The sequence below is a fragment of the Halichoeres trimaculatus genome, unplaced genomic scaffold, assembly GCF_033239565.1.
Source record: "Halichoeres trimaculatus isolate MK-OKI-2021-1 unplaced genomic scaffold, fHalTri1.1 fHalTri1_scaffold_14, whole genome shotgun sequence".
In the NCBI taxonomy this organism is placed as follows: domain Eukaryota; kingdom Metazoa; phylum Chordata; class Actinopteri; order Labriformes; family Labridae; genus Halichoeres; species Halichoeres trimaculatus.
The window spans coordinates 18,221,855-18,247,960 of record NW_027437192.1 but is presented as its reverse complement, the minus strand read 5'-3'; the positions used below and the strand labels follow the sequence as shown (position 1 = coordinate 18,247,960).

Genomic DNA, 26,106 nt, shown 5'->3' with positions numbered 1-26,106 from the left:
ATGAGTCCGCACTCGTTAAGGCAGTTATTGTCTGGTGATTAAGTCGATTAAGAAAGGGTCCTTCTGTTTGACTAATGTTTACTTCTGGCTTTGCTAACGGGGATTAAGTTAACCATTGGGAAATGAGCAGTAACTCTGGGTGTTAATATGAGGGAAAACTATGAAGCGAAAGTTCTGAACATTAACGCTGACATAAAGTCAAATAAAGGACCTTCTTCAGGAGCTTAAGTGGGACATTGTCAGCTGCCTGCGCCTCTCTTCCTACTTCATTTTCTTTTCACCATAATTACCTCTTTTCCTTTAAAGATTTAGGTCGGATAAGGATTGCAGTCTGATCTTGCAGCACTTGAGCAGTCTCCAGCCACAGAACTCGTGACTCTATTGTTAACCATTTGGCCTTTGTAGCCCAGAAAGTTTTTCCAGTAGAAATGAGATTAGGTGGGAGCTCAAATTGTCTTGTGTAGGCACAATGTGTGTAGATATCGGATGAATTGTCTATGGCTCTTAAACAATGCTACTGGTGAAAAATTGTAAACCTGTGTTTGGCAATAAATCAGGTTACCCGATACAGAAAATCAGTGACTTTAGCTGTTTGTTGGATCAGTGCTGCCCTCTTGTGGTCACTCGAGAAAACAACATAGACCCAGACAGAGACAACATTAGTTTAATGTTTGTTTTGGATATCATTTTGACCTTGTACCTTTAGGGAACTACAAAAGCATCAGAGGTGATGTTTTCTAGCTCTGGTGGTGGGATGTGTCTACCTTGGCATACAGAGGGAGGCTGACTGCTGAGGGTGCTGCTGCATCTCACTCCCTGTCTACAGTCTTCACACTGCTAAGCTGCTTAATTCACCTAAAATAAAACAATGAAAACACAGATGAGACCTTGATGTGAAAAACAACAAAAACTCTTTGACAGGCAATGGTTTTTATTTTTTTCTCACAAAGTTTGTTTACAAAAAAAAGGAACGTCAAAAATAAAACTGTACCTATCTATTGCATGTCATGCTGGCAGTTTTAACTACATGCAGAAACAACAATAATAAGAACATTGATAATAATCATTACTGTACAATAAAAGAGGGATGGTGTGAGGCCAAAAACATCAAAACTGAGAGCATAACACTCGTTTGGAAAAACAGACTTCTATAAAAAGGATGATTTTTTTATTCACCTGTATGTGCATGAGACTCAAACTAGGAAAGAGGGGATGTTTGAAACTGCATAGAGGCAGAGAAGAGTTCTCAACTCCAGAAAAAAAGGGGGATGAGGAACAACAGGAAGAAAAAAAGACCTGCAGTGTGTACTCTTGATACAACAAGCACACACACACACAAACATACAGACATCTTCACATATTCAGTTAAGCTATACATTTTGAAGCCCTTAAATATGCTTCATCATTGTGGAAAACAACAGTAAAGAGTAAGTACATGTAGAATTATCAGTGAACCTCATAATCTCCTCTTGGGATCCCTTAATTTGGCCTGCTGTGAAAAAGTGTAATCTGAGGTATATGGCTTCATCAACTTCATGAAAAAAAGAGAGAAGGTTTGATTCATCGGTTTTGGAAGCAGCAGGTGAAAGATATGTCAGGCGCAGGTCACGTACGAGAAGACTTTCTCAAAATGAAGGGGGCCAAGAATAAAGCACACACTCTATTGTGTTTTGAAGAAGTATTAGTTTGGACTTGAGATAAGATGAGTGGCAGAAGTACAAAAGGTGTCTCAAACATGCAGTTTCACATGAATACGAAAAGTCGATTTAGTGTCCCTTTGGCTTTTTATCCAGTGCACTAAATTTATTACCAAAAATGTGTTACAAGAACTCAGGTCCCTCAGCTTTCAGAGAAGGGTTCGAAGTCAAGCTCAAGTTTCTGTTGTTGAAGTCGGTGGAGTCAGATGGGCTGGTATGCACATGTGTGTGTGAAGGAAAGGTTTCTGGCTGGGCTCAGTCAGTGCTGACCTGTGTGACCTGTGCGTCAGCTGTCTGGTTGGTGGACTGAATGAACATTGGTTGGGTGAGCTCCTGTCCGGCTGGCATCGTCACCTGCTGAATCTGATACAACTGCTGCAAAACAGAGAGAGACACAACGGATGAGGACCAGACTGCAGGACATCCCTGATTACAGGTTGTTTGAGCAAGGAAATCTTCTTTGGACACTCATTAAGTTTTCTGTCTGATAATTTTTCAGTGAGTTCCTGTTATCCCTGCCAGGTATAGGAAAGAAAACTTATATAATAATATAGAATAGTGGATTATACTAATATATTATATAAAGAAAGGGAGCAAAACATAAAGTCAAAAAATCAGAATTTAACAGAAAATATTTTTTTTGTTTCAACAGACAGAGATTAGCCAACTGACTCAACATTATATGTAAGTCCAAAACAGATCTTTGACAGCTGAAGGAAAACATTGTCAATGCTCAGAACTATTACTGTTGGTTTCATTGGTGCGTTACCTCTACTGACATGAGGTTTTGACTTCCAAATGCATTGTCGAAGTATTCTATTTATCATTTTTATTAGAGATGGGAGAAAAAAATCGATGTATTGTAGTATCAGGATTTTTTTAACAATTTAAAATTGTGCTTTTTTTGTTCAAAATCTTTTTTTTTTTTTCCAATTTAAGTCCTTAATTTTAGTCTCTGTTTATTAGCTGGGTCTGAAAAAAGTTGAGCAGTCAGATCCCCTAAATAAATCTAAAAAACTGACTCACATGTACTATGCAGTTTTGGGAAAAATATGGCTTCTGATATAGTCTATCATCATCATCATCATCATCATTGAACTTTTTCACTTGGTCTAGTGTTGAAATAGCAAACTAAAAATCCCAAAAATCGGAACTTTCAAAGAATCGCAATTCAAGAAAGAATCAGCACTCCAAAAAATATAAAAGAATTGTATCAGGAGAAAAGCATATCATCCCAGCCCTAATCTCTATTTTACTAAATTATGATCCGTCCTGTGGCTCTTGTTGCTGTGTGTCATCATTTTTATTCTGATTTATTCTCCATCTCACTTGTTTGTTTTCATGTTGACATTATGTAAAGCAGGTTGTGACTGTGCTCTGTAAAAGGCACTACACTAAATGACTAAATGAACTTTACACTGTGCCTTGCTAAGAGTTTCACCATTAACCCTAACCCAAAAGTTATCATTACCACTACAGTTCAAAAGACGCTGTATACATTAACAGCATTTGTTACCTGTCCGTCAGTAAACTGGTTGAACTGCTGCTGTCCTTGCTGTACCTCCGTCTGTGTGATCTGGAAAAAACAGAAAACAGTAAGACTCCAACATCTGACTGTTTGAATGTGTGCCTTTTATTCGTGGTGTTTTCCTTTTTTTGCCGTTGTGATTACCTGCTGGGTGTTTGCAAGAGTCTGAATCTGTCCTTGCACCACCTGCGCCCCCGAGACTGGCTGAGCTAGTCGGATGTACTGTAGCTGACCCGTGTTTAGCTGCACCTACATGCCAACACCACAAGGGGGAGACAAAGTTTGGTTAGGGAAATAAGGTCATTCAAATGCAGAGGTCACAGCCATTTTCCTACTCTGAGTATCAAACACAAATCATTCACCCTCTCTGGTGATGAGTTAACTCAGTGGAACATAGACGACATCACTCATTTAATTTGTTTTAACCAGACTCTTTCCTTTCTTTCAATCATTTCACCCACACTACTTCTTTTCTGCTTTGTCCCATCATTTCTGTCAATACCGTTTTCTTTTGTTTAGTTTTCTTTTTTTATTATTCACATGTTGGTATTTCCTCTCACCGGGATTTGCTGGATCTCTCCTGTGTTGGTGATGATCTGTTGCATGACCTGCATGGTCTGTCCTTGGGTTTGCGCGGTTTGAGCCTGACCCTGGGCTGCTGCAGCTTGAACAATCTGTACTTGTTGCCCCTCACCCACCTGCATGGCCACAGGTGCACTCTGAGGGAGAGCAGAGGAAAAGGGGGAAAGGAAAGATGAGATGGTGTCATATTAGATGATCAACAAAAGATGGCAGAGGGATGGAGTTTATGATTGACGCAGAGCAATGTCTGACCTCCCACAGATAAGAGTTTAACCTCATTCTGAAAGTCTTTTAAATGATTATCAGGCAGGAAGAAAAAATGTTGGGCAAGAGGTGACACAGCAGATTTTGTGACCTCTCTTTCTCGTTTGTCTGTCACAGTATCTGGGGAAAAGCCACCTGATCGCACACCGCGGTCACCCCTACAGGCCTCAGCCACCAGAACAGGACAGGACGCATATGAATGCAGCAGTCACCTCTGTGTGTGTGGTTAGCAAACATATGAATGCGCGTGTGCATGCATGTTTACCGTGATGGGTGTGCCCTGTGATTGCACCTGCACCTGCTGTAACTGCTGCATGGTGGCACCCTGCAGCATCTGATGGCCCGACAGAACAGGATGAGAGAATGAGAGAAAGACACGCAGTGAGAAAGCAGCGATTGCAACAACTCAACGTGAAGCGTGTGAGGCGTGAACAAAAGCATGACAAAGCCGGTAAACAGTGACACAAAGCAGCACATGAGATTAAATGACATGTTTATGAATGATACAAGAAGCTGAGGTGAGAAACAAGAAGAGGACACATTATGGTGCCTGAATGTGTAAAGCATGGGGGAAGCAGCTAAATAATGTCCGTAACTTCTATTCGCAGACACAGAAAGCTTTAGTTCTTCCATCATCTACTCCTCAAATGAACTAAATTAACCAAATCTGGTGTACTGAGAAAGCATGAGCCTGGTGAGGAGTTGTAAGCTGGCCAGCTGCACTTTACAGTGGCCTCCTTTACACCTCATGATGTGAAAACTAACAAGAGGGATAGGTGCAATTAGGCTGTAAGACAATAAAACGGATACATTTCACACTTAAGGCTAAATTGATGGAAATATTGTGATCACAAGGTTGCTTCTTTCAAAAAATATTTATCAAAACAAAATAATCATTACATGTGAAAAGATTTCATTTATGTCCTCAAGTTTTGGAAGTGCAGCTTCATTCAGGGCCTGTGATGAGTCTACACAGGGTGAGTGTCAAACTGTGACCTTCCTGCTCTCACTGAGGGCTGCAGCAGTAAATGGTGCTAGCGAATAAAGCGAGGTCTTAATGCTTATGACAGCTCAGCTAAAGGCAGCGTGCTGAAGCAGCGTGAAGCAGCACAGGGCCCACAGCTACATGACATGCAGAGGCTGAGCGGGTAGCAAAAGTTACAGGAAGAGGAGAAGAGAGGATTCAGATGAAAGACGCTCGGGAAACATGTCTCAATATAATCATGTTTGTTGAAGACTCACTACTGTGTGTGTGTGTGTTTTCATATGCCTGCGTTGGTGACATTGGCACGTGGCAAGGACTTTGTTCCCTAACAATACAGCTATTTAATTCAGTTTTTTGTTCAGTCTTATAATTTCTTTGAAACAAAAACCACACAATACAAACGGGATGAAGAGAAACAGAGAAAAGAACAAAAAAACTGCAGCATGGTTTGATCATCATGTTTTGTGAGTGGGTTCTTTGAATTTCGGAGGCCATGGTAAAAAAATGAAAAAGTACAAAATAGGGTGAAGCCAGTTGGGAGATGAAAAAAAACAGAGGTTAGGAGAAAAGTATTGTACTTTGAAACTAATAAAGCCTTAAGAGATAAAGTTTGAAAATAGTGATATACAGAAATGAAAGGTGTAGTTCTAAGGAAAAATGACTGTACTCTTACGAGATTCAAGTTGTAGAAGTCTTTTTTTTCTGTAAGTATGACTAAACACTCAAATCCCTTTTTTTAACATAAATTACATGATCCTGTGTTGGAAAGAGACTGATTGACAGCACTAACTGGACTTACTTACATACTCGTTTCCTGTATTTGTAATCATTCAATCACATTTCACCGAAGCAGAGATGGGAATGTTGGTTTGTGTGAAAGCATTTCCTCTGCAGAGGGAGGGTGTGTGTGTGTGTGTGTGTGTTGTTTGCTGGGTGTGTTCTGAGGTTCAGTCTTCCTGCTGGTGGGAGAGCTATCAGCGACTAAATGTGAGCTAAGACTAACATCAATAAAACCTCCGATGACGACCTGAAGAACAAGACGTGTACAGCAGGAGTCCCAGGAGTGGGTGGGGTGAGAATGCAAACACACGCTCAAACTAAATGCATTCTTTGAGTACGTGTGCTGATGTATTTTCTCTTAAATAAAAGCGCTGGATGTTAGGACACACGGGGATTTATCGCTTTATTCTGGTGTTCTGATGATCCATGTGGCAGGTTTTTTAATCTGCATCACCTGAGGCTCTCTTTTTTAAAGCACAGGGTTAGTTTTACCTGTCCTTGCTGAGGCTGTGCAATGATGATCTGTCCCGGCTGGATGGTCGTGGCTGCTTGTGCCCCGGGCTGCTGGGCCTGTTGTGTCCCCTGCACCTGCACGGCTCCAGGCTGCTGGGCTAGAGTGAAATAGTACTGCACCGGCTCGGCTGGAGCTACCGACTGACGCATCTCCTCCTGAAAATCACACATACACACACACAAACACACACACACATATTGGAAGGGGCCTATCAGTCCATTACATCTCCATGAATTATTTTTGCAGGTGTAACAGCAGAGGAGGTCAGCACTGATAAATAACTGATGGGACGTGACCGGGGAAACGTAATGTAATCTTGACACAAGATCCATTACAGGCAAACATACTGGTCAATACCATTGACTGCAGGCCTGAAGGCAAGCCAAGCTGAACACTGTGATGTTTAAACTGTCAACAACTTACATAAAACATCTTTATCAAATACTTCTGACTCAAGTGTAATAAAGATATACAAACAGTTGTGCGACTATCACTGATTTATGCACAGAAACGTTCCCACTTTCACAGTGGGGTGGTGTCAGAGCTGGATTATTGTACTCGGCACAGTTCAGCAGGTTAACTCTTAGCCAGTACTTGAACAACAACCCCAGATTTCATGAACACCAGCAAACGCTGACCTGTGTCATCCTGCTTCATACCTGACAAATGAGCAGCATCCTGATGAAGTTACTCCATCACCAGAAGCGTAAACACCCCTCTCCCAGCTCCATGACAACACAGCTGAGAGTGTAGGATGTTTACATGCCCGGAGACAGTCTTCTTGACAACCAATTTAAATATCTCACCTCTCCATCTGGTATCTTACATGCCACATCAATCTCCTGCTCGAGATTATCCTCATTTTATGCGGGAAATTGGCTTTTCATTATTTCTTTTTTATTCTGACAAAACGTTTTTCTGCCACTGTAATTAAACCTTTGTCATCACTGGGGTTACTGTTGGCTGTCAGAGGCAATAAGATGCTGCAAACATCCGACTGAAAGCTCCTTCTGTTTGAACCCCAGCTTCCAGTCAAGGATGTTTACAGCACCTCTAGTTTGCCAACAATAAAGAAACTTCCGAGATGAAGACCAAACCAACCAGCTCCTTGTTATAAGAACCATCATGTGCAGGAAATAGGACGATCTCTCCATGCTGCGCTGTCCTACCTGTCGTTTTGGAGGCTTCAGGTCGTCCCGGGGCACGATGTCGATCAGGAAGTCAAACTGGTCGAACTTTGTTATCGCCATGGCAATGTCATTCCTCTGTGAACACAAGAGTCAGAGCCATGAGGTCAGACTTGAATTATGCTAATGCAATATATGCAGCAACCTATATATAACCATGCCTTATAGCTTAAGGTCAACCCTCCAAAAATAGCCCCACGAGGAGCTACTGGAGGATGAATTAAAGTTCCCGGTGGTACTGTAACATGTTTTTGCTTTGAAAACTGATCCCACAGGAAGGGAGGATAAGTTTAGACCGGAAAAGGATAAGTCAACAGAAAGTTATTCAAGTGATGGATATTAAACCAAAGATTTATTTCAAAGCAGAAGGATCTGAATATTTGCTGGTTCTAACCTGGTGTTTGAGAGGATTTGTTTCTCTGTTCATCAAAGATTGGGAACATCTGAGTTATTTGGACAAATGCCTCACGTCTGGCCAGAGGAAACTGATCTACATTAAATACAATTTTCCAAAATTTGATTGACAAATGGTCAAGAAAACATGTGAAGTAACAACATTTATTTTAGGTTAAAACCTGCAAGATCAAATCGTTTAATCAAGAAGTTAACAACTTTATGTTGCTTCAGGTGGCCGGATTAAATCCCCCCAGCCCCTTCCTCATAAACCTGTGTGCATGCTGGGTGGAATTTAACAGGACCGGCTCGTACCCCCTCCATGAGCCACGGCTCTGCTGTTATACTCCTTCCTATATCCACAGCGCTGCGCTGTCTCTGTGGAATTTTCCACAGGATATTGGCTGTCAGGACCCCCTATTGTGGCCCTCCCAGCACTAGAGTCTATTTATAGGAGCTTGATTAATATCTGGCAACACCAGGTCACATCTACACTTGTTCTATTGATGAGCGTTGCTATGGTGACACCAACTGGCGTGCCCTCTTCACAATAGGACTCTGGCTATGTGAGGGTGCTGCTTTAACTCACTTAAGCGCAAGAAAATCACATATTCACGGGGTCACACGTACCTCGTGCGTCATCCAGGGTGTAAAATGTAATTAACATGTAAACATACAGGGTGAATGAAGTTTCTATTTAAAGCAGAGGGCGCAGAGAGCAGGAGGTTAGCGCTAAAAAAAGGAGGATAAGTCGAGGCAACAGCAAAGGGAACACACTTCCAAAGTAGGTCTTCACAAAAAGTGTGATGAAAATGATAACAGTTTCTGTTTCTACCTGCATTGGCGCACACACACGCACACACACATTTCCATGGACGGCTAATCTCTCAGAGGTATGTGAATGGATAAAGTCGACTTAAGGGCTTTCATGTTCTGCTCCACAGTTTCCCCCACCTCTTGATGTTCAGGTGAGACAAGCTCTTGTCTGATTTTTCCCAAACGCATTCACTCAGTCTGTGCTTCCTCTTTCCCCTCACATCTTTTCAGAGTCCATTTTATTTAAGTTTAGGACAGCAGAGCAGGCAATATGGCACCGGAGGGAAAAGTGGGTCAAAGGCACCCGCCTGGCTTTGCTTTCAAAGTCAATGGAGGGAGAAAGAGCTCAGCGGAGGGAGAGTCCTCAAGGGGATGCTGGTATGGGGCCTCAGCTTGTGTACACATACAGACACTTTGTCATAAAAAGCAGCAAAGCAGAAACACAGCGGATATGATGCAAGGGTGTGGGGTGAAAACAAAGCAGAAATGTACAAAAGAAGAGGGAGCAAAATGATCACAGTGGATGTTAATCCCAAAAAAGACAAGACAGTGGTCTGATATTAAAAGGTTTGTCACTTTGCTCCTCTGAAGCTTGACCAGAACAAGCAGTGCCATACATGAAGTAAAAAAAAAAAAAAAAAAAAGACGCCTCTCTGAGTGTGTCTGACCTGTAGCGTACGCCTTTTGTTGTCCTCTGTGTGGATCCAGGCTCTGAGGGTGAGCTCTGTGATGAAGATCTGAGCCGCCTTAGCAAAAAGGACTGGAGCCTCTGCGCTGATCATCTGTGGGGAAGGGATGGAGTTACAACTGGTTAAAAAAACAACACCCACAGACCATCAAACATCAATCGCATAACAGATACAACATGAATCACTCAGAACCTGAGCAACACGTCACCGTGGTACATTCACAGGTGCTGCAAAAGAAGAAATGACTGCGTTTGTGTTAAAAAAAACCACTTGATAAATAGTTTATGTGGTTGTGTTAAACGGAAACACTGCTTTCACAGACCTTTGTAGCCTGGCTGGAGGATTTCATTATTATTCACCAAAACCCACAAACATTTCCTCTATTTTTACTGCAGCTGCAAGATAGTGTCAGCCCTTAGATAGTCCCCATCGACACGTCTTCAGCAGTAAAACCACAGGTCAGCACACTTCCAGTGGGTCATTACGTAGAAGGAAATTATACCTAACCTACAGACAGGACTGTGCAGAAATGAAATGTATGTTAAAGCATTGCATACAACGGACGGTTTGCAGATACACACCACAGCTCACACACGGTGCAGTGAAAGCTGCTGCGTCACTGCTGACAGAAGGGTCTTGTCTTCAGATATGTTAGTGATCTGCTGATCTCTTTACCACTTTAAGCTGCTGCTTAACTAAGGCCGTGCTGCTCTTGACACGATACACTGAAGCCACATATACACACTTAAACACACTCTTCAGGGCTTTCTCTTTGATGGCTGTACAGTAGGAAGACGCATCCAATGGGAGAAAGTTATGACTTAAAACAAAGTAAACAATTTACAGTTTGTTAAAAATACATTTTTATTTTCTGCCCTTTAAAATAAATGTGAACTTAGTTTAACTGTCAGTTATGAGTACAAATCTCCAACAGAAAAGTGTTTAAACTTCAGCTACATTAATAAACTTATAGATTCAATGCTGGTGGCCCACAAAGTGGTATGAAGAGTTCAACATTTTCTTTGAGTGATGAATGGCTATCCCATTACACACTATAAGTGCACTTTTACTCACAGATAGGTCTGAAAGCGAAGAGCTGATTGTATTTTTCCATTATAAGATAACAGTCTATTCTTGAGCACCAATAACAGGCCTGAAAGCAGAAGCTTTAATGTAAACACAAAAATAAAGTGCATTATCCATCAGGCTTTCAGACAGTGAAATGACATGAACATTTCCAATAAAAACAAAAAAACGCTGTTTATCAAAATAGAATCTGATATGAAGGGTTAATTTTAACTCTAACAACAGGTTTTTAAACAATTTTACCGTTTTGTAGTGTAACCTCCTTAATTAATGACACATCTGCTCAACAGTTTGAGGTTTCCCCTGTTTTTATTCTGTGACGTGCTAAATGTTTTCAATGAATGACAAGTTAAGACTGCAGGTTGACCGGTTTAGCATCTGGACTCTTCTCCTACAGAGCCCACGCTGTTGTCATCTACGCAAAATGTGTTTTGGCATTGTCTTCCTGAAAAGGCCATTTTCTCAATGGCAGCATACTGTGTGATGCTCCAAACCTGCACATATGTTCATTCCTAAGGGTGCCTTTCCAGATAAGTTAGCCAACCATACCATAGCCACTTACACATCCCAACATCGCTAGCATAGATGCTGATCGTACAAGCTGGGCTGTCCCTCTTTTTTAGAATGAAGGATGCTGCGTCCATGATTTATGAGAGAAAATATGTCAAATTTTGATTCCTCAGACCAGGGGGCAATTTGCCTCAGTCCATGTGATGGGTCTGGGCCTAGATTAGTGGTTAGTGTTTCTGGTCCATGCTTGCAAATGGTTTATCTTTGTGTGATGCAGTTTTAACCTGCATTACTGAGTGTGGTGACAAAATGTGTTCATAGATAATGGATCCTGGAGGTGATTTTAAGCCCCTCAGGTGATTTTCACAACAGAGTCACATCAGTTTTTAACCCAGTGCCACCCTAGGGCCTGAAGATCACAGTCATCCTGTATTGATTTTCAACCTTGTCCCTCCAGTGCAAAGATTTCTTCAGACTTTTTTTAATCTTTTAACCTTCTGGAAAGGATAAAATCTCCAAATTCTTTGTGATGGTACACTGGGGAACATTATTTCAATAATGAGTGGTGATCTTCTTGGTGTGCCTTTTTTATACCCGGTCATGTTGTTAACTTGGGACAATTTACCTGGTTTGCAGAGATGTTGCTCTGGGTGCTTTTGGACACATTTTCCAGTGTTTTGTTGTCCCTGTCTAAACTTTTTTGAAATGTGTTGCTGACATCAACTTTAAAATGTGCTGAATGTTTTAATGTGTTTTCATTGAATTATTTAAAATAGATATAGGGTTTAAATGATTTGAAAACTTTCAAATTCTATTATTATTATCCATTTTCAGAAAACTTTTTGTGTGAGTGTGGATTGTAGAAATGACAAAACTATTAGAACCTGGATCAGGATCAACTTTCATTAATGATGAAGCAAAAACTGCATAAAATGTCTCTATGAATTTTGACGAATACATGAAAATATTTTTTCTCCTGGAGACTAAAGAATCAAAATTGTGTGTGTGATCTTTTTTTGTTTTTTTTTCTGTCTTTTTTGGACAAGTATTTTGAAATGTGTGTAGCTTTGGCCGCCCTCTTACCTTCACATCTTCATCCAGCTTCATGATTTTTTTGATCCGGGCTAGAGGCAACTCCTGCACACGGAAATCCTTCTGAAAGGAACAGAAAGGGTGGTCAGTCTAAGACACAGACACGCAGCTGAGGAAAGCTGTTTGCCTCAGTATTAGCACGTGTTTATTTCTGGATGTATCGTACCACAGTGAGGTTTCTGATCTCCTCCATGACTCGAGGCCAGAAGGACTGCAGGGTTTGCTGGGCATCGCTGCCCCCGGCTCCAAACGCATCGGCTGACATCTTTTATTCTGCTGGAACAAAGAAGCAGAAAGCAGAAAGCACATTAATTATGAGAACCAAGTTAAAAAATGTGACTTTACACCTTGGTCACCAAAGGCAGCTTACAGTCACACAGTCAGTCTTAACCAGACCGTGTTCCCCAAAGGACTTCCTGTGTGTAACAACCACACATCCTCTCATGCCCTTCCATTATAATACAATAAAATCAAAATAGAGCCTCAACAGGCTTCTATTCTTGTCCTTGGTGGATGTTGACATACTCGACAACCCACTTCCAGTCTAGCAGCACACTCCTCGGTTATGAATGGCTCGATCAGCTTCAACCACAACAAAAGCTTCTCTGCAAACTAAGCATGACGCTGCAAATCAAATGCTGCTGGTGACCCCACACGCTGAAGACAACCCTGACACAAGAGGTCGAAAGTTTGCATCTGCTGCATACCACGCAGACTTCTACGAAAAAAAAAGAAAGAGAAAAGAAGTGGGGATTGAGGTTTACAAACTGTTTCACACATGCATGTAGACATAAAGTGCCTCTGTGAGGGATCTGAAAGAGGATCCAGCAGGTTACTATGGCATGCCAGGAATCTGCTGGGGGAATATTGGCCTGCCTGTCTGAGCACGCAGAGCTCGGAGTGTCTGGATCGCACTCTCCCTTTTATTCCTTACCTCAGTGAAAAGATTTGGCAGAGGGGAGAAGGAGAAAAAAGAGACAGGGGTGGGTGGCAGGGCAAACAAGAGAGGAGTGTGTGGAGCCACTCAAGAGAGACTTTAAGAGGGGGGGTTTGCTTCTGGCTTCTGAGGGAGGGGTAGTGCCTTGTCCGGTTCAGCATTAATCCAGAGCTAAGACAAAGTGCCAAAGGCTTTATCAGAGGGAGGTAAGAGGGACGGACAAGACCGCCGTCAGACTGATGTGCAAACCAGCAAAGTGGGTCAAACAGGACGGAGAGTGTACAAAAAAGACTTGACAGAACAAAGAAAATGAGTGTTGGAACTGTGTGTGTGTGTGTGTGTGTGTGTGTGTGTGTGTGTGTGTGTGTGTGTGTGTGTGTGTGTGTGTGTGTGTGTGTGTGTGTGTGTTTGGGTGGGGGGGTGTCCCTCTTTATCTTCCTCTCTTTTCTCCTCACCCTGGGCATGAACGGCTCCAGCTCTGGTCCAGCTAAAACGGCCTAGCTCAAAGAAAAAAAAAAACTGTCTAGTGAAGAGGTTTGTTTGAACTTTGGATCCATGTCAGCGTCCCTTTTTTATCCCACTTAAGTGCAGTTGTAAATATTTTACACGGATAAATCACTAATTCAGAAAGCAGACCCTCTACCTGATTGATTTTTGACAGGGGGAGATTGCTTCCATGGCAGTTGTGGAAGTTACTGAATAATAAAGAAGAAGCCACGCTGCATCCTGCCCTGTCGTTCAGTTTGGGAGCGAAAGCAGCCTAAATCAATGAGACAGAATGGCAGCGGGGGGGTCGGCTTTATATAAATCAATCAGGCTGCTTGTAGCGATGGCATGCCGGGCGAGTGATTGACCTTGACTGTCCCCCCCTCGTCTCTGCCTAACGCTCCAGTGTCCAGTTGCATTTCAAGGTTGATTGAAATCCTGCAGTCACTAGAACAATCCCAGCATTCCACGGGACAAGAATGACTGATGGGAAATGTAGTTTTTCGTCCTCTCGCTGATGGAGGAAATGACCTCTGGTTGTTTCTTTTGTCTCGGGCATCACCGTGACGATGCAAACATGGTGACGAAAACAGCTGTGAGAGACGTTTCTTTGTCTTTTAGAAATCAGTATTCACCCTCCATGTTTTCTGTATTAAACCTGGTGATCATTTCACACAAGACACCCTTGAGCTGGTGCAGGTTTATCCCTGACTGGAGGCCTGATCTAAAATAAATAAAGAACAGGGTTTTATTAACAGCTCGGGCTGCGCAATTAATTACAGTTTTAATGTCAGAAAATGAGCGTTCACATGTTTAGTCAGGGGAAAAAAACATTTCCTCTACACTAGAAACACACTTTCATCTTGGATGCATTCATTTAAACGTTTGACAGGGGCCTTCTGACGCTGTAATATTATTTTGATGCAGTCTGATGGAGATTACGCGAGCTTTCCGCGGCCCTCACATTAACTGGATTCAATTTAGTGATGAAATAAAACCTGTTTCAGTTTATTTTGAATTCAGGAGAGACATGTTGTAAGCTCAGGTATTGACACAGACATAGGGGCAGTTACATAAAGGTTGTATACACCTTTAAAAGCTGATTTATTAATTTTTGTTGTTATTGAAATACTAAACAACACAATCACATATTTTCTTTAACCCTGAAGACTTCCTGACAACCATAATGCTAATTTCAGGCCCCGTTAACACAACAACGTTTCATTTGAAAAAGCTAAAACGGAGTGAAAACTCAAGTGAAAAAAATCTGCGTTTCCACGGAAACGCTGATGGAGTGAAAACGCCGTAGTGAGCATGCCAGGCCTGTAGGTGGTGCTAGAACTGTCTTGTCCAGAAGCCGCTTTTGTGGGATCTCCACCGAAGAAGGTGAGCCGGTCATCTGGTGTATTGGGGGATACCAAGTCAAAAAGTGGAGCTAACGATACAGATTTTGTTGTAAGACAGTCAGCAGATACAGCACACTAAGTAGCACAAGCACAACACGGTAGTTCGTGACGATCGTAACAACGGTACTGTTGTCCTGTTGTATGCGTGCGCGCGAGGCAGACTGTGACGTCAGCGTTTCCACTGAAACCGCAGGCTTACTGTTTACACAGCAACGGTGTCGAGAGCGTTTCAGGTAAAAAAAAAAAACCTTCTGGAGGCCGTTTTCAAAAGTTTGCGTTTCAGGTCGGCTGAAACGCCGTTTCCGTGTAAACGCGAGGCTGAAACGCAACAAAACTTTTGCGTTTAACCCTAAAACCGTTGTCGTGTAAAACGGGGCCAATAGTAACAACACTGCTGCCAAGAGGAAACAGATAGAGAGAGGGGAGAAGAAAGGAAGAAAAAAACATTACACCTCTGATGCTTTGGCTCTTTCTTCTGCTCTCACACATACATCACATCTCTTTATCTTATACCCATTCTTCTCAAACAGAGCTTCAATTTAAGTTTAGGCTCCCCAACCCCCGCTGCGCTTTCTGACCCCATAACCTTCAATCTAAACACAACGCCGCACACTTAACCACAGCAACAGCAGAGGGGACGAGGAGGGTGTTGATGTGTGAGCTGAAATGAGAAAGCAGGTGTGGGGGAAAAAAACCTGAGAGAAAGGGAGAAAAATTATACAGAGCAACATGTGTGTGAGAGAGCATTACCCTCTGAGCATTACTCCTCCAGCTAGCTTGCATGTTCTAACGCAAAAAAATAATTTATTACCATATTTCCCAGGGCTGTGCATCGATGGAAAGTTTGCGTGGGAGCCAGCTAATGTCTCAGACATGAGTGCAGAGCAAAATGTCTTCTGCTGACTTCTGCAACACCTTCTAAGGTTTAGGTCTAGACGAGTCAAACAATCACTGTGTGCAGGGCTATCTGCTGCACAAAGAAAATCCACAGTGGAACTCCCCAAAAGCTAATAAATGTCAACTTTGTAAAGTTGTAAAAAGTCTGAAAGCTGATGCAGAGAGAGCCGGTCTCTAGATGTTTTGTTTTATCTGCAGCGATAAGCACAATTTGCTTTGAATGTTTTAAGATTGAAAATCTTTACATTATTGGAGCTTGTCTGAGTTTCTTTGTACTCAGTGAGCTTGTTTTTCTGGATAACACCATGTGCTGGAGCAGTGATGCAGCTTTGGTGCACTGTTTGGTATTTTTGTGTGTGTGTGCATTGCATCTCTCCTCTCCCCTGCGGGTTTGTTGTCCTTCCTCAGGTCATCAAGAAAGAGATACGCCAGTGTTAGGTTTCCTACCGACTCTGCTGTGTTTGTGTGTCTGTAAAGACAAATCTGATCTCTGTGCTCTGTTGGCGTAGCCCAAACACAGCACCTTCCTCCTTCAGCGACCCCTCATCCGTCTTCCTCTCCATTTCCCAGTTCCTTCCATCTTTCTGTCATTTGTCGGTGTGTGTCCTCCCATTCTGTCTAATTTACTCTCACCTGATCCCCCTTTTCCAACTTCCCTCAGAAAGTCGATGCTGCTCCGCTTGCAGCAGCTGAATCAGCGCTAATGTTGTACAGCAAGCCCCGTCCTGTTTCTCCTACCTCTCTCTCTCTACCTCCCCTCCTCGTCTGGCTCGTTCATTGGCACGTCACATCAAGTGGCCACTCACAGCAGCATCAGCGACGCGCTCCAGCTCTGACATCACTCCACTTTACATGAGCATTCAATTCCTGTTCAAATAAACCTGATAGCTGTGCAGGCAGGGAGGACAGCCGAGCAGAAAAAGACAACAGGATAGTGTCACTTAGCTATGTGCCAATTCAATCCCTTTTGGAGATCAGAAAAGAGCAGGGAAAGGGCAAAGAGGAAATGCAAAACTTCCAGCGTCAAACTCTGCACAAAGGCAGGGTTAAAAGACAGAGTACCACTTAACAGAGACACCAAGAAGCTCTTTAGTTAGGTGAAATGTTCCTTGGTTAATTAGCCTCTTAATGGCCCAACGATTTGCATAAATCAAGCTTTTTGCTGAGTGTTTGATCAGCAACGAAGCCAAGCAGTCTAGGCCATCCTGAAGGCCTCACTGAGGAAGAAGTGTGAGCTTTTCCTCGAGGTGTAGTGGTATCACGCTGCTGTCACTGTGCTAAACCTCATCACTGATCTCTCCTTTAAGAAGAGCTGACACTCCTCACACTGACGCAGATGTGCGGTGAGAGGACCACCTGACCCACGTATCAGCGTACACACACATACTGTATGTGTAGGATACAGAGTGTGTAAAACATGAATGCAGTCAGGATGGCGTCACACGTTGCTTTCTAAAACAGAATATCGAAGTGCGAGGATGGTTGCTCCTCACCTGACCTTTGTTTGACCTAACAAGAGGCAGAGGTGAACCTTAAGCCTCCTGGTTAACAGCTACAATGGAGCCGCTGTGCCAATCAGCTAATTATTTTACATTTTTGTGAGCAACACAAAACATAAATATCTAAAAAAATCACCACAGTTCGATTTTGTGGTGTAACAACGAGCATTTCAATAAAGGCTTTAATGGGGTCTCACTGGCTTTTTACACCAGCCTCAAGTGGACACTGAAGGAACTGCAGTTTTAGGCACTTTCTCGTGTGTTTCATTGGCCAATTGTGCACCGATTTTCAATCAATGTGATTTTAAACCAGGTTCTCAAAATTGAAATGAAAGATTAAATAACGTTTACAAATAAAGACAAAGAAAATCACCTCTGCTGGTACTGATGTTTCTTTGCCATACTCATACTGACAAGATATTAGCATATTAGTATATCCCCTATTTATTCCATAATAAATACAAGATTAGTTTTGTATGAAAGTTTTTCAACCCACTCCCACCAAGGCTGCAAGATATAAAATAATAATAAAATAATATTTCAGTTTTCTACCATATATATATATATATATATATATATATATATATATATATATATATATATATATATATATATATATATATATTGCAATAATTTTCAAAGTTTTCTTTTTTTGACTGTGTTCAGCTGAGCCCTCACTGAAATGATGATCACCAGCTCTAACCTTATTGCTTCTATCTTTCTCTGCCTCTGTAAACTCTATTTATGTTAGCAAAGAGTTTCAATCTTGTTGATATCTGTAAATTGTTGATTTTGATCTATAATATTTCCTGCAAGTGACTTTTCTCACATCATGTCAGACTTTTTAATAACGCGCTCCTGCACCGAACTTCCTCCGTTGAAGTTTCCTTCTGCGACCAAATAATATTAGGGGGATACTTATTGAATGTGAGCAGATGCACAGTGGCTCACAAATTTGTCCTCCTCCAACACTTTGCCTTTTTTGTAGGTTTGAATATTTTGCCAGAGACATAAATCAATAAAAAGTATTGTTTAGAGACTTTTTAGAACAAGCATAACGTATCACACATATCACATAACCTTGCAACATGAATATTGCTCAAGCACATATTGTGATGACAACACTGAAACAATGTATTGTGCAGCCAGAACTTGCACTTTTTTTGAGATCATAGTACAGAAAGAGTATTTATGTAGAATTATACATAAGCCCTGGTAGTTTTCAAGTTTATGACACAGCTATGAATAGAAAACGAAAAATTCTGAGTGATGATTGACGGAGGAGATAGGAGAACTGTCACTTAACATAACTACCTTAAACTTGGGTTGTTTATTCACACTGTAAACTATGCTGGTTTAGAAAAGCCACAAAACAGACATCAAAATTGAACAAGCTGATAAATAAAAAGTAAAATAAGTTTTTCTGTTTCTCTGCTTTGTTTTCATTAGCAGTGCTCACTCTTTGTCTATGTAATTTAACCACCTCTGTCCTCTCAGCTGTAATCTGTAGATATGTCTGTAGAAAAGTCTTCTTCATACACGTTGGTACATCTGGATATTATCTAAAGCAAAAAAAAGCAGACTGTATTGTTTAAAGCTCATTGAATTGAAAAGTATCAAACATTTCGACAGCCTTACCTCTAAAGTCGTGCCTAATCACGGTGTCTCACAGTTCAAACTGATATCGAGCTGCTCAAACAGCAAACATGTATCCACATGAATTGGTTTCCACTACGTTTCCCTATAAATGATGAAATCCACAGAAAGACGTCTTCTTTTTTGTATTATGGCGCCCGCTGTGTGATAAGTTCTGCTTGGCCGACATGATGTCTTTAGTAAGAGGTCAGTTTTTCCACATGCTGCTCAGTGAAACTGTGTGTGATGCAGAATGAGCGGTTCAGCAGGAAGGTCACTAAAGGTTAATGTCTGCTGCATTTCAACTGGCCTCCTAAGCAGAAAAACAAGGGAAACACAGTCTGTACGGCATACAGTCATGTGAACTGTGGAGTTAACCTTACAGTGATATTATGTATCTTATTTTAAACATTTGCTCGCTTGCTTTTTGTCTCATTAACTATCTGAACGTAAAGGGAAGTGGCGGCAGTACAGTGTCAAATGTCAAATCGACAAACATATTTGTAATAATAGGTCTCGATTAAAAGATGTAATTATAAATTCTGAGCAATGTTTGTTTTCACCTTGATGAACCCATTGACAAATACCACCCAGGAACCAACTGGCACGGTTTCAGTAAGCAGGGTAAATGATCTACTCAAGCAAAACAAAAAACAAGAAGTTCTCAGCCAGGAATTACAGATTAACTCCTGAAACACACGCTCAACATTCTCACAGATGTTGTCAGAAGTGTTTGGAGATTAGAATTTAAAAAACAGCCAGGGTTAAAGCTGTGTGCAGGCTTGCGCTGACCCGCAGTGCAACATCCCCTCAGCGCTGCCGGACCGAACCGGCCGACCGAACGGCCCTGCAAACTTTGCCCTTGGTTCTGCTTCAAGCCAACTCCAGGAAGTGCTAGTCACTGATCTCCCAAGGTCATTCAACAGAGGAGAGAGAGGGAGAGAGGGAGAGAAACCAGAGAGGGAGGAGGGAGAGATGAAAGAGAGGAGGGGGAGGGAGAAAAAGGGGGAGGATAGAAAAAAAAAGGACAGGTTTTTCAACTTTCGCTGCAGCACTTAAGTGACCCCAGAGGTAGTGGCTGTGTGCTATCTAAGAAGCTAAATAAAAACATGACATACTGTACGTGTCAGCCACGTTCTGCTATCCTCCTCTGAGTTTCTCTTCCTCTGTGTCCTCTCATCTCCCTCTACATGTTTCCTTCTTCTCGGTACTGACGGAGAGACTGCAGGAGCCAATCTCACATTCCTGTGACCTTCATCCAGTGCTAGGCCCAGTCTGTGGCGTCAAAGTGGGCAGGGCTAAAGCTACCTGCATATTACACGCTGGAGCACAGCTGACTCCCCCCTGGCTACCCACACTGCCTTTAGTGACAGTGTACACATGTATAAACACAGGAGGAGGGGGGACAAGGGCAAAAGAGTGAACGCTGAAGAGGACTGGTCACCTTAGCCGTACGCCGAAAGGCCCGGCTGTGTCTCAGCAGTTTGTTGGTTTGTGTACGTTTACCTTCCTGTTGTTACAATAAGAGGCACAAATGATATTCAAATCTCATGCAGACAGCAGCCAACCCTGGGATTTGGCAGCAAGGGCTTCAACTTAAGAGTTATTTTTAGTCTCCCTCTCTCAATCTCTCACACACACTCCCTCTCTCTCTCTCTCTTTCCCCAACGGGACTTTGTTTTGTCAAAGGCACCAATGGAAACTTTCAATTAGGGAACAAGGGAGGGGAGAGAAAGGGAGTCGGAGGCAAGTGAGATAAGAGGCGCCCTCCAAAGATTCCATCAGAAGAGATCAGATCAAACTATTAGCCTCCTCTGCCCCTGGAGCTGACAGGCTGACAGGCCGTCCCATCTGGGCGTCTGGCACTGTCAGGGTGGGGGCCTGGAGGGGTCCTGAGGTCACTGCAACCAGCTGCACCTCCACCCCTGGGGACCCCTGACACCAATAGTGACAACAACGCAGAGAAGGATTCTCTCAGAGTCCCCCAAGTGCACCAAATCTCCCTTCGACATGGATGTCATCTTTGATGCTCAGTTCTGCGTCACAGTCTGGCGCTGGCGTGTAAACAAGGACGTCCGCTGGAAAGCAGGGTCCGGACCAGCATCATGAGCAAAAAGAAAAAAAAAAAAGGAGCAACAGGGTCTAAGATATCAACACTAGCAAGACGGTAGAGTGCATCCAACGCAGTCATGAAGAAGTTAACTTTCATCAAAAGCAGCGCACTCAGGAGAGGTGGGATTGAGCATCTATGTGCACGCTATGGCCTAAAGTTAAAACACATCAAGTGACCGCTGAAACACACAGGCTCCACTTTAATGTTCAACTTCATGATGATGAAAAAGACAAACACGTCATATAAATATATAAATAACAATCACAGCTCGACATAAATCACAATCCATTCTGTGAAAATGTAAACGTCACGCTGAAGTCACAGCTGAAGGACATGGATGAGATACACACACAGGCACACAACGCACAACTCCAGAGTACTATAGGACAGAAGGGGGGGGGGGGGGGGTGAGGACAGCAGCAAAGGACAGACACCGTCTCATCACTGCAGAGCGTGATGGAGACAGAAAGTGATTAGAGTCCAACAATCTGCTCAGAAAGTCAAAGATGAAACAAACTTGATAGATCCTCTGTGTGTGCATACTGTCAGCGGTCAGACTTACCCCTGTGCCCTTCATGGTGAGCGCTCTGCCCCGTCCAAGCAGAGTCAAACAAGGGAGACGGACAGTTCTGTCCAAGTCTCCTTGAGAGCAGCAGCAGCAGGAAGAAGCAGCAGCAGCAGCACAGAGGTTGACAGAAAAACTCTCTCAGTCTTCCTCTACTTCCTCCGCTTCCCTGATCGTAACAGCAGACAAAAAGCACTCTGGCTCCATTGGACGGCTTTAAAAAAGGACTCTCAGCCTGGACATACAGAGAAGAGCAAGCCCCCCCTCTTCTACCCCTCCCCCCTTCTCTCTTCCACTCTCCCTTTACACATTGCCCCGTCTCCTTCAGCAGCCCCCCAACGTCCTCCTGCTGCCCAAACACACAGCCCGTCTCTGACCAAGTCCTCTCAACTCACTGACCTTCTCTCTTTCTCTTTCTCTTTCTTTCCTACACTCTCACCCCTCTTCCTCTCTCTCTCCCCTAGCCGGTGACCTGTGCGTTTGTCTTTGAGCTGACCCCTGGCCCCAGTGCAGAGACGAGGGTGAAGGGTGGGGGATAGAAAGCCAGCACAGCAGCAGGCAACAGCAGGCAAACAGGACAGCGGCAACTCCCGACTCTCAGACAAAAATCTTCAGCCTCCTTCCCCTTTAACATTCAGGAGTAATCAATCTAGCATGCTACATGATACTCAAACCCCGCCTCCCAGCCGGCTCCTACCTCACTCTCACACTCACAGCCAATGAGAAAACAAAGCCCTGCTCAGCCATTGGGTGCAGCACACACCAGTCAGCTGTGACACATCCCACGCTCCTCCTCTTTCCTCAGCCCGGCCCCCTTTCACTGACAGCCAACTTCCTGCTCTAAGTTACCTTGAGCTGCAGGATAGGGGTCAGGGGAAAGAAAAGAGGAAGAAAGAGTAGAGGGGGAAAGGGATGAAAAACAGCAAATAAAGTTGCGGAAAGCTCTCAGGGGGGAGTGTGTGAGAGTGTTCTCGCTGTGGCTTGCCTCGGCATGGCTTGTCCTCAGGCGGTCCCTGCCTCTCCAGCTGCTGGATGGATGAGAAAGGTTCCACAGGGCTGCTCTCTGACAACTGCTCTCTGCTTATTTACAATGTCAAACTAAATGTCTCCCTCGGCCCCGCCTCCTCTCTGCCGCTACAGGCTGTCGGGGCGGTGATGCAAGCAGCCGGGCTGGCCCTCACTGGCTGAGGCAAGTGCCAGAATAGATGCCGCATGTTGCATCCACATGATTTAAAGTACAAAAGCATACTGGGCAGACTCGCTGTCTCATACGTGCACACAGGTAGGCATGGACATCCACTCACACGTACACATTTTGTCCTTGCCTTCTCATTCATCCTTGCTCACAGTCAGAGGGACACACAGCCAACATCTAGTCCCTGATCCGTTCATCTGCTATGCTTAGATGAAGTGAAGAGTTAACACACTCATTATACACTTTGAATCAGGATAAATTAACTAACAGGCACTTTGTTATGCAACTCACCGCAGCCACAACATTAATCCAATAAAACCTTCATTAGGGTATCAATCAAACACACACGATAACTAGTTGCCGAGAGCAGATCACAGCAGAATGATCTATTCTGCAGCGACTTTGCACAAAATCAGCTGACTGCTAAGTCAGCCGAGTAAGAGAGATAAAGAAAGGAGAGTGTGTTTTATTCTCGCCCTATTTGTGGATAAACAAGACCCGAGAGATGTAGGCGTAAGTCTGTCAACAAGGACGTTGTTGTCTTGACCCTAAAAACTATGCTCACAGCAACTTCCACAATCAAAGCGTCATCAAAAAAACACACGTCAGCAATGTCACACAATGCCCTTCTTGTTAACATCCTGCTGGTTCAATGTGCAGACTTTTGACACAGTAACCTTCAGGATGAAGCACTGACAGGACACAGCTTTCATGTGCACAAACCAACAGTGTTTTAATGTAGTCAACCATGGACGTATTTCACTTGCTGACTTCTTCAGACACAGAGTGTTACACACAAATGTGTGTCCACTAATGGCAGGTAATGATGTCATGGTGTTCTTAAGCTGATAGTCTCCAACAAAGATGGTAGGTTTAATCTGTCATCTGTACAATACTGCAAACCTCTACTTTTAGCCTACAAGCTAAAGAAAGGTAGAAAGAGATAACCTGCCCCATCAATGAAAAACTCAGAGGGGGAGGGGAACCAGGAGGATGGAGAAGGACAGAGAGGAGAGCTGTAACAGGATGGGAGGGGGTGAGAGCACCAGATAGAGACTCAAGAGAAACAAAGCTAAATGTTCCCTTTTCTATTTTTGAGAGGAGCATTGGGACAGGAGCAGGTACTACAGCAGTGGAGTTAATGATTAGAGTTGAGCTGCACAAAGATTAATCTCTCCAGCATGGCTGCCATGCCAAAGTAGCTCTCTCTCTGTAGGTGCATTCTGGCTACCCAAAATGCCTCAGTAATGACACTTGGCAAGGTCACCATACAAATGAGACCTTCCCATGACCTGTGCTGCCCGTAGCAGGGACGTGTTTGCTCTCACTGACACTATTTAGAGATAAACATGCATTGCCCAGACTATGGGTTGCATAAACACACAGAACCCTGAGGGTAGCAGGGCCTAGTCATGCATTCACCCTGAAAATGCAAAAATGCATGTATGCCTGCCATGCTGAATGGTTAGCTCACACAGGTCACTCAGATAAAGTTCCCTAAAGTGATGACTGACCTTTACTATGTGATATTAACATAATGCACCTGCAATATTATATGTAAACATATCATGGAAGTAAGGCTGGGACATATACATGTCCTTTCTCAGTGCATAATATAGGATTTAAAAACAAGATGTCAAGATGGTGAAATTTATGTCTCCAGTTTCAACAATGGAGAATGCTGAAGTACATTTGAAAAAATGTAAGATTGTTTGATTTTCTCAACAACTTGTATGTAAAAAAAGGCGCATAGCCGTGCTTTGAAATAGGTCTGATATGGTAAGAGAGGTACAGAGTTAGAGAGCTACAGAGAGCTATTTCCTCATTGTATAAGCGCTGTAACGTTAGGTATTGTATCTCAGTTTTATCGACCGATATGTTGCTTACACTGACCTGAAAAGTAGCAGACGACGTCTGAAAACAAAGCGTCTCTGTGTGTTTTCAAACGTCGTCTGAAAAAGAGCCACTTTACTCCAAATGTCTGATCTTTTAACACGATGTTGCAGCGATATATTTCATGAAAATGTTAGGATGAACAAAGAGCCAGGCGACTTTCCTCTACCACACAAACACAAAAGTATTTCATCATCAATTAGAGTCAGGCCGTTTATAAAATAAGGCGGTACACTAAAGTGCATCTTGGAAATAAACAATGAAATATCGGGCACTGCACACTGAAGAGAAAATCTTGGAGTTAGCATCCGTACCCAACGTTGATGTGTTATCTGTGACTTGATGCTAACATAGGGGAAGTTAATGTTAGCTTGTGAGAGATGCACACTAGAGCCCTGTGTACGGCACAGGTGACCATCTGCAGTGTGGCTCTAATTTTAATCACCTATGGACGAGAAGTCCTCCCGTCAAATGAAAGTTTGCAAAGCTTTCCAAAGCTAGGAAGAAACAGTCTAACCAATAAAGACAACGTTTGGATCTGTCCTTCAGACCAATCAAACCTCGGACTAGATTCCACCAATCAAGGTTTTTAGGGCTAAGTTCGTTCTGCAACTGTCGCCATTCGGGCCCAATTAGAAATGGCCAATCCCTTTAGTGGGCACACATGCACGAGCCAACATGGAGGACGACAAACACCAGTTTCCTGGCCGCCCGTGATCCCTTCAGCGGGCCACCAATAAGCGCCTCAGAGAGCGGGGAGGGAAATGGCGCCTATGTTCATCTTTCAAAACAATCGTCTATTGGTCAAGAACAGCAAATGAGAAAAGCGAAGTACTCGCTTCGGCCTCCGCCCCACATGGACCCCTTTCACGTGAACGCTCTGTATACATATGAATTTTAGTTTTTTACTTACTTTGTTTTACGGGTTCGAAGTGAAGTCCGGCTCAGCGAATTATTTATTTTATTTAGCTAGCAAGGGGAAACAAGATGGCTGCTTCTCGAACCGGAAAGAGATACACGAACGCGATGACGTTGCCTCTGCGTCCTCTCAGTGAAAAACGTCCCCCTCCTCCTCAAGGCTTTCCAGTCAGGAGGAGAGTTCAGATGTAGTTGCAAGTTTCTGGACGTTATCCCCTGCAGGGATTTAGTTTTGGACGACAAACTATCCACACGTAACACAGAGGGGGATTTTGAAGAGAGGAGTAGGGGCTCTGTCGGTGTCAAACCAGTCTTATTATATCCTCTATTGAAAACTGCGTTCTTTGTGTTCATTTATGCATCAAGTGTATTATGCCATGATATTATGTATCAAGTTTTAAAGTACTGATTACAGTCGTATTTGAACAGGGAATAATGC

General features: G+C 43.1%; 1 protein-coding gene across 7 annotated transcripts; it reads right to left on the bottom strand.

The window, feature by feature from the left end:
- Window positions 1-926: 926 nt before the first annotated feature.
- Window positions 927-25,793, bottom strand: nfyc (nuclear transcription factor Y, gamma). 7 transcript variants are annotated; one of them, XM_074687455.1, is made up of 11 exons: window positions 25,663-25,793; window positions 12,290-12,399; window positions 12,115-12,183; window positions 9,415-9,528; window positions 7,520-7,615; window positions 6,329-6,505; window positions 4,337-4,405; window positions 3,786-3,944; window positions 3,370-3,474; window positions 3,214-3,273; window positions 927-2,072 (listed from the first exon to the last, which is right to left on the bottom strand). In XM_074687455.1, exons 2-11 carry the CDS (start codon window positions 12,386-12,388, stop codon window positions 1,953-1,955), a joined length of 1,068 nt encoding a protein of 355 aa, XP_074543556.1. In that variant the 5' UTR covers window positions 12,389-12,399; window positions 25,663-25,793; the 3' UTR covers window positions 927-1,952. The 7 variants fall into 7 exon arrangements, with proteins under 7 accessions (XP_074543556.1, XP_074543557.1, XP_074543560.1 ...); XM_074687456.1 differs by having other exon boundaries at window positions 12,290-12,396; XM_074687459.1 differs by lacking the exon at window positions 25,663-25,793 and adding an exon at window positions 22,647-22,666 and having other exon boundaries at window positions 12,290-12,396.
- Between the last annotated feature and the right edge of the window lie 313 nt (window positions 25,794-26,106).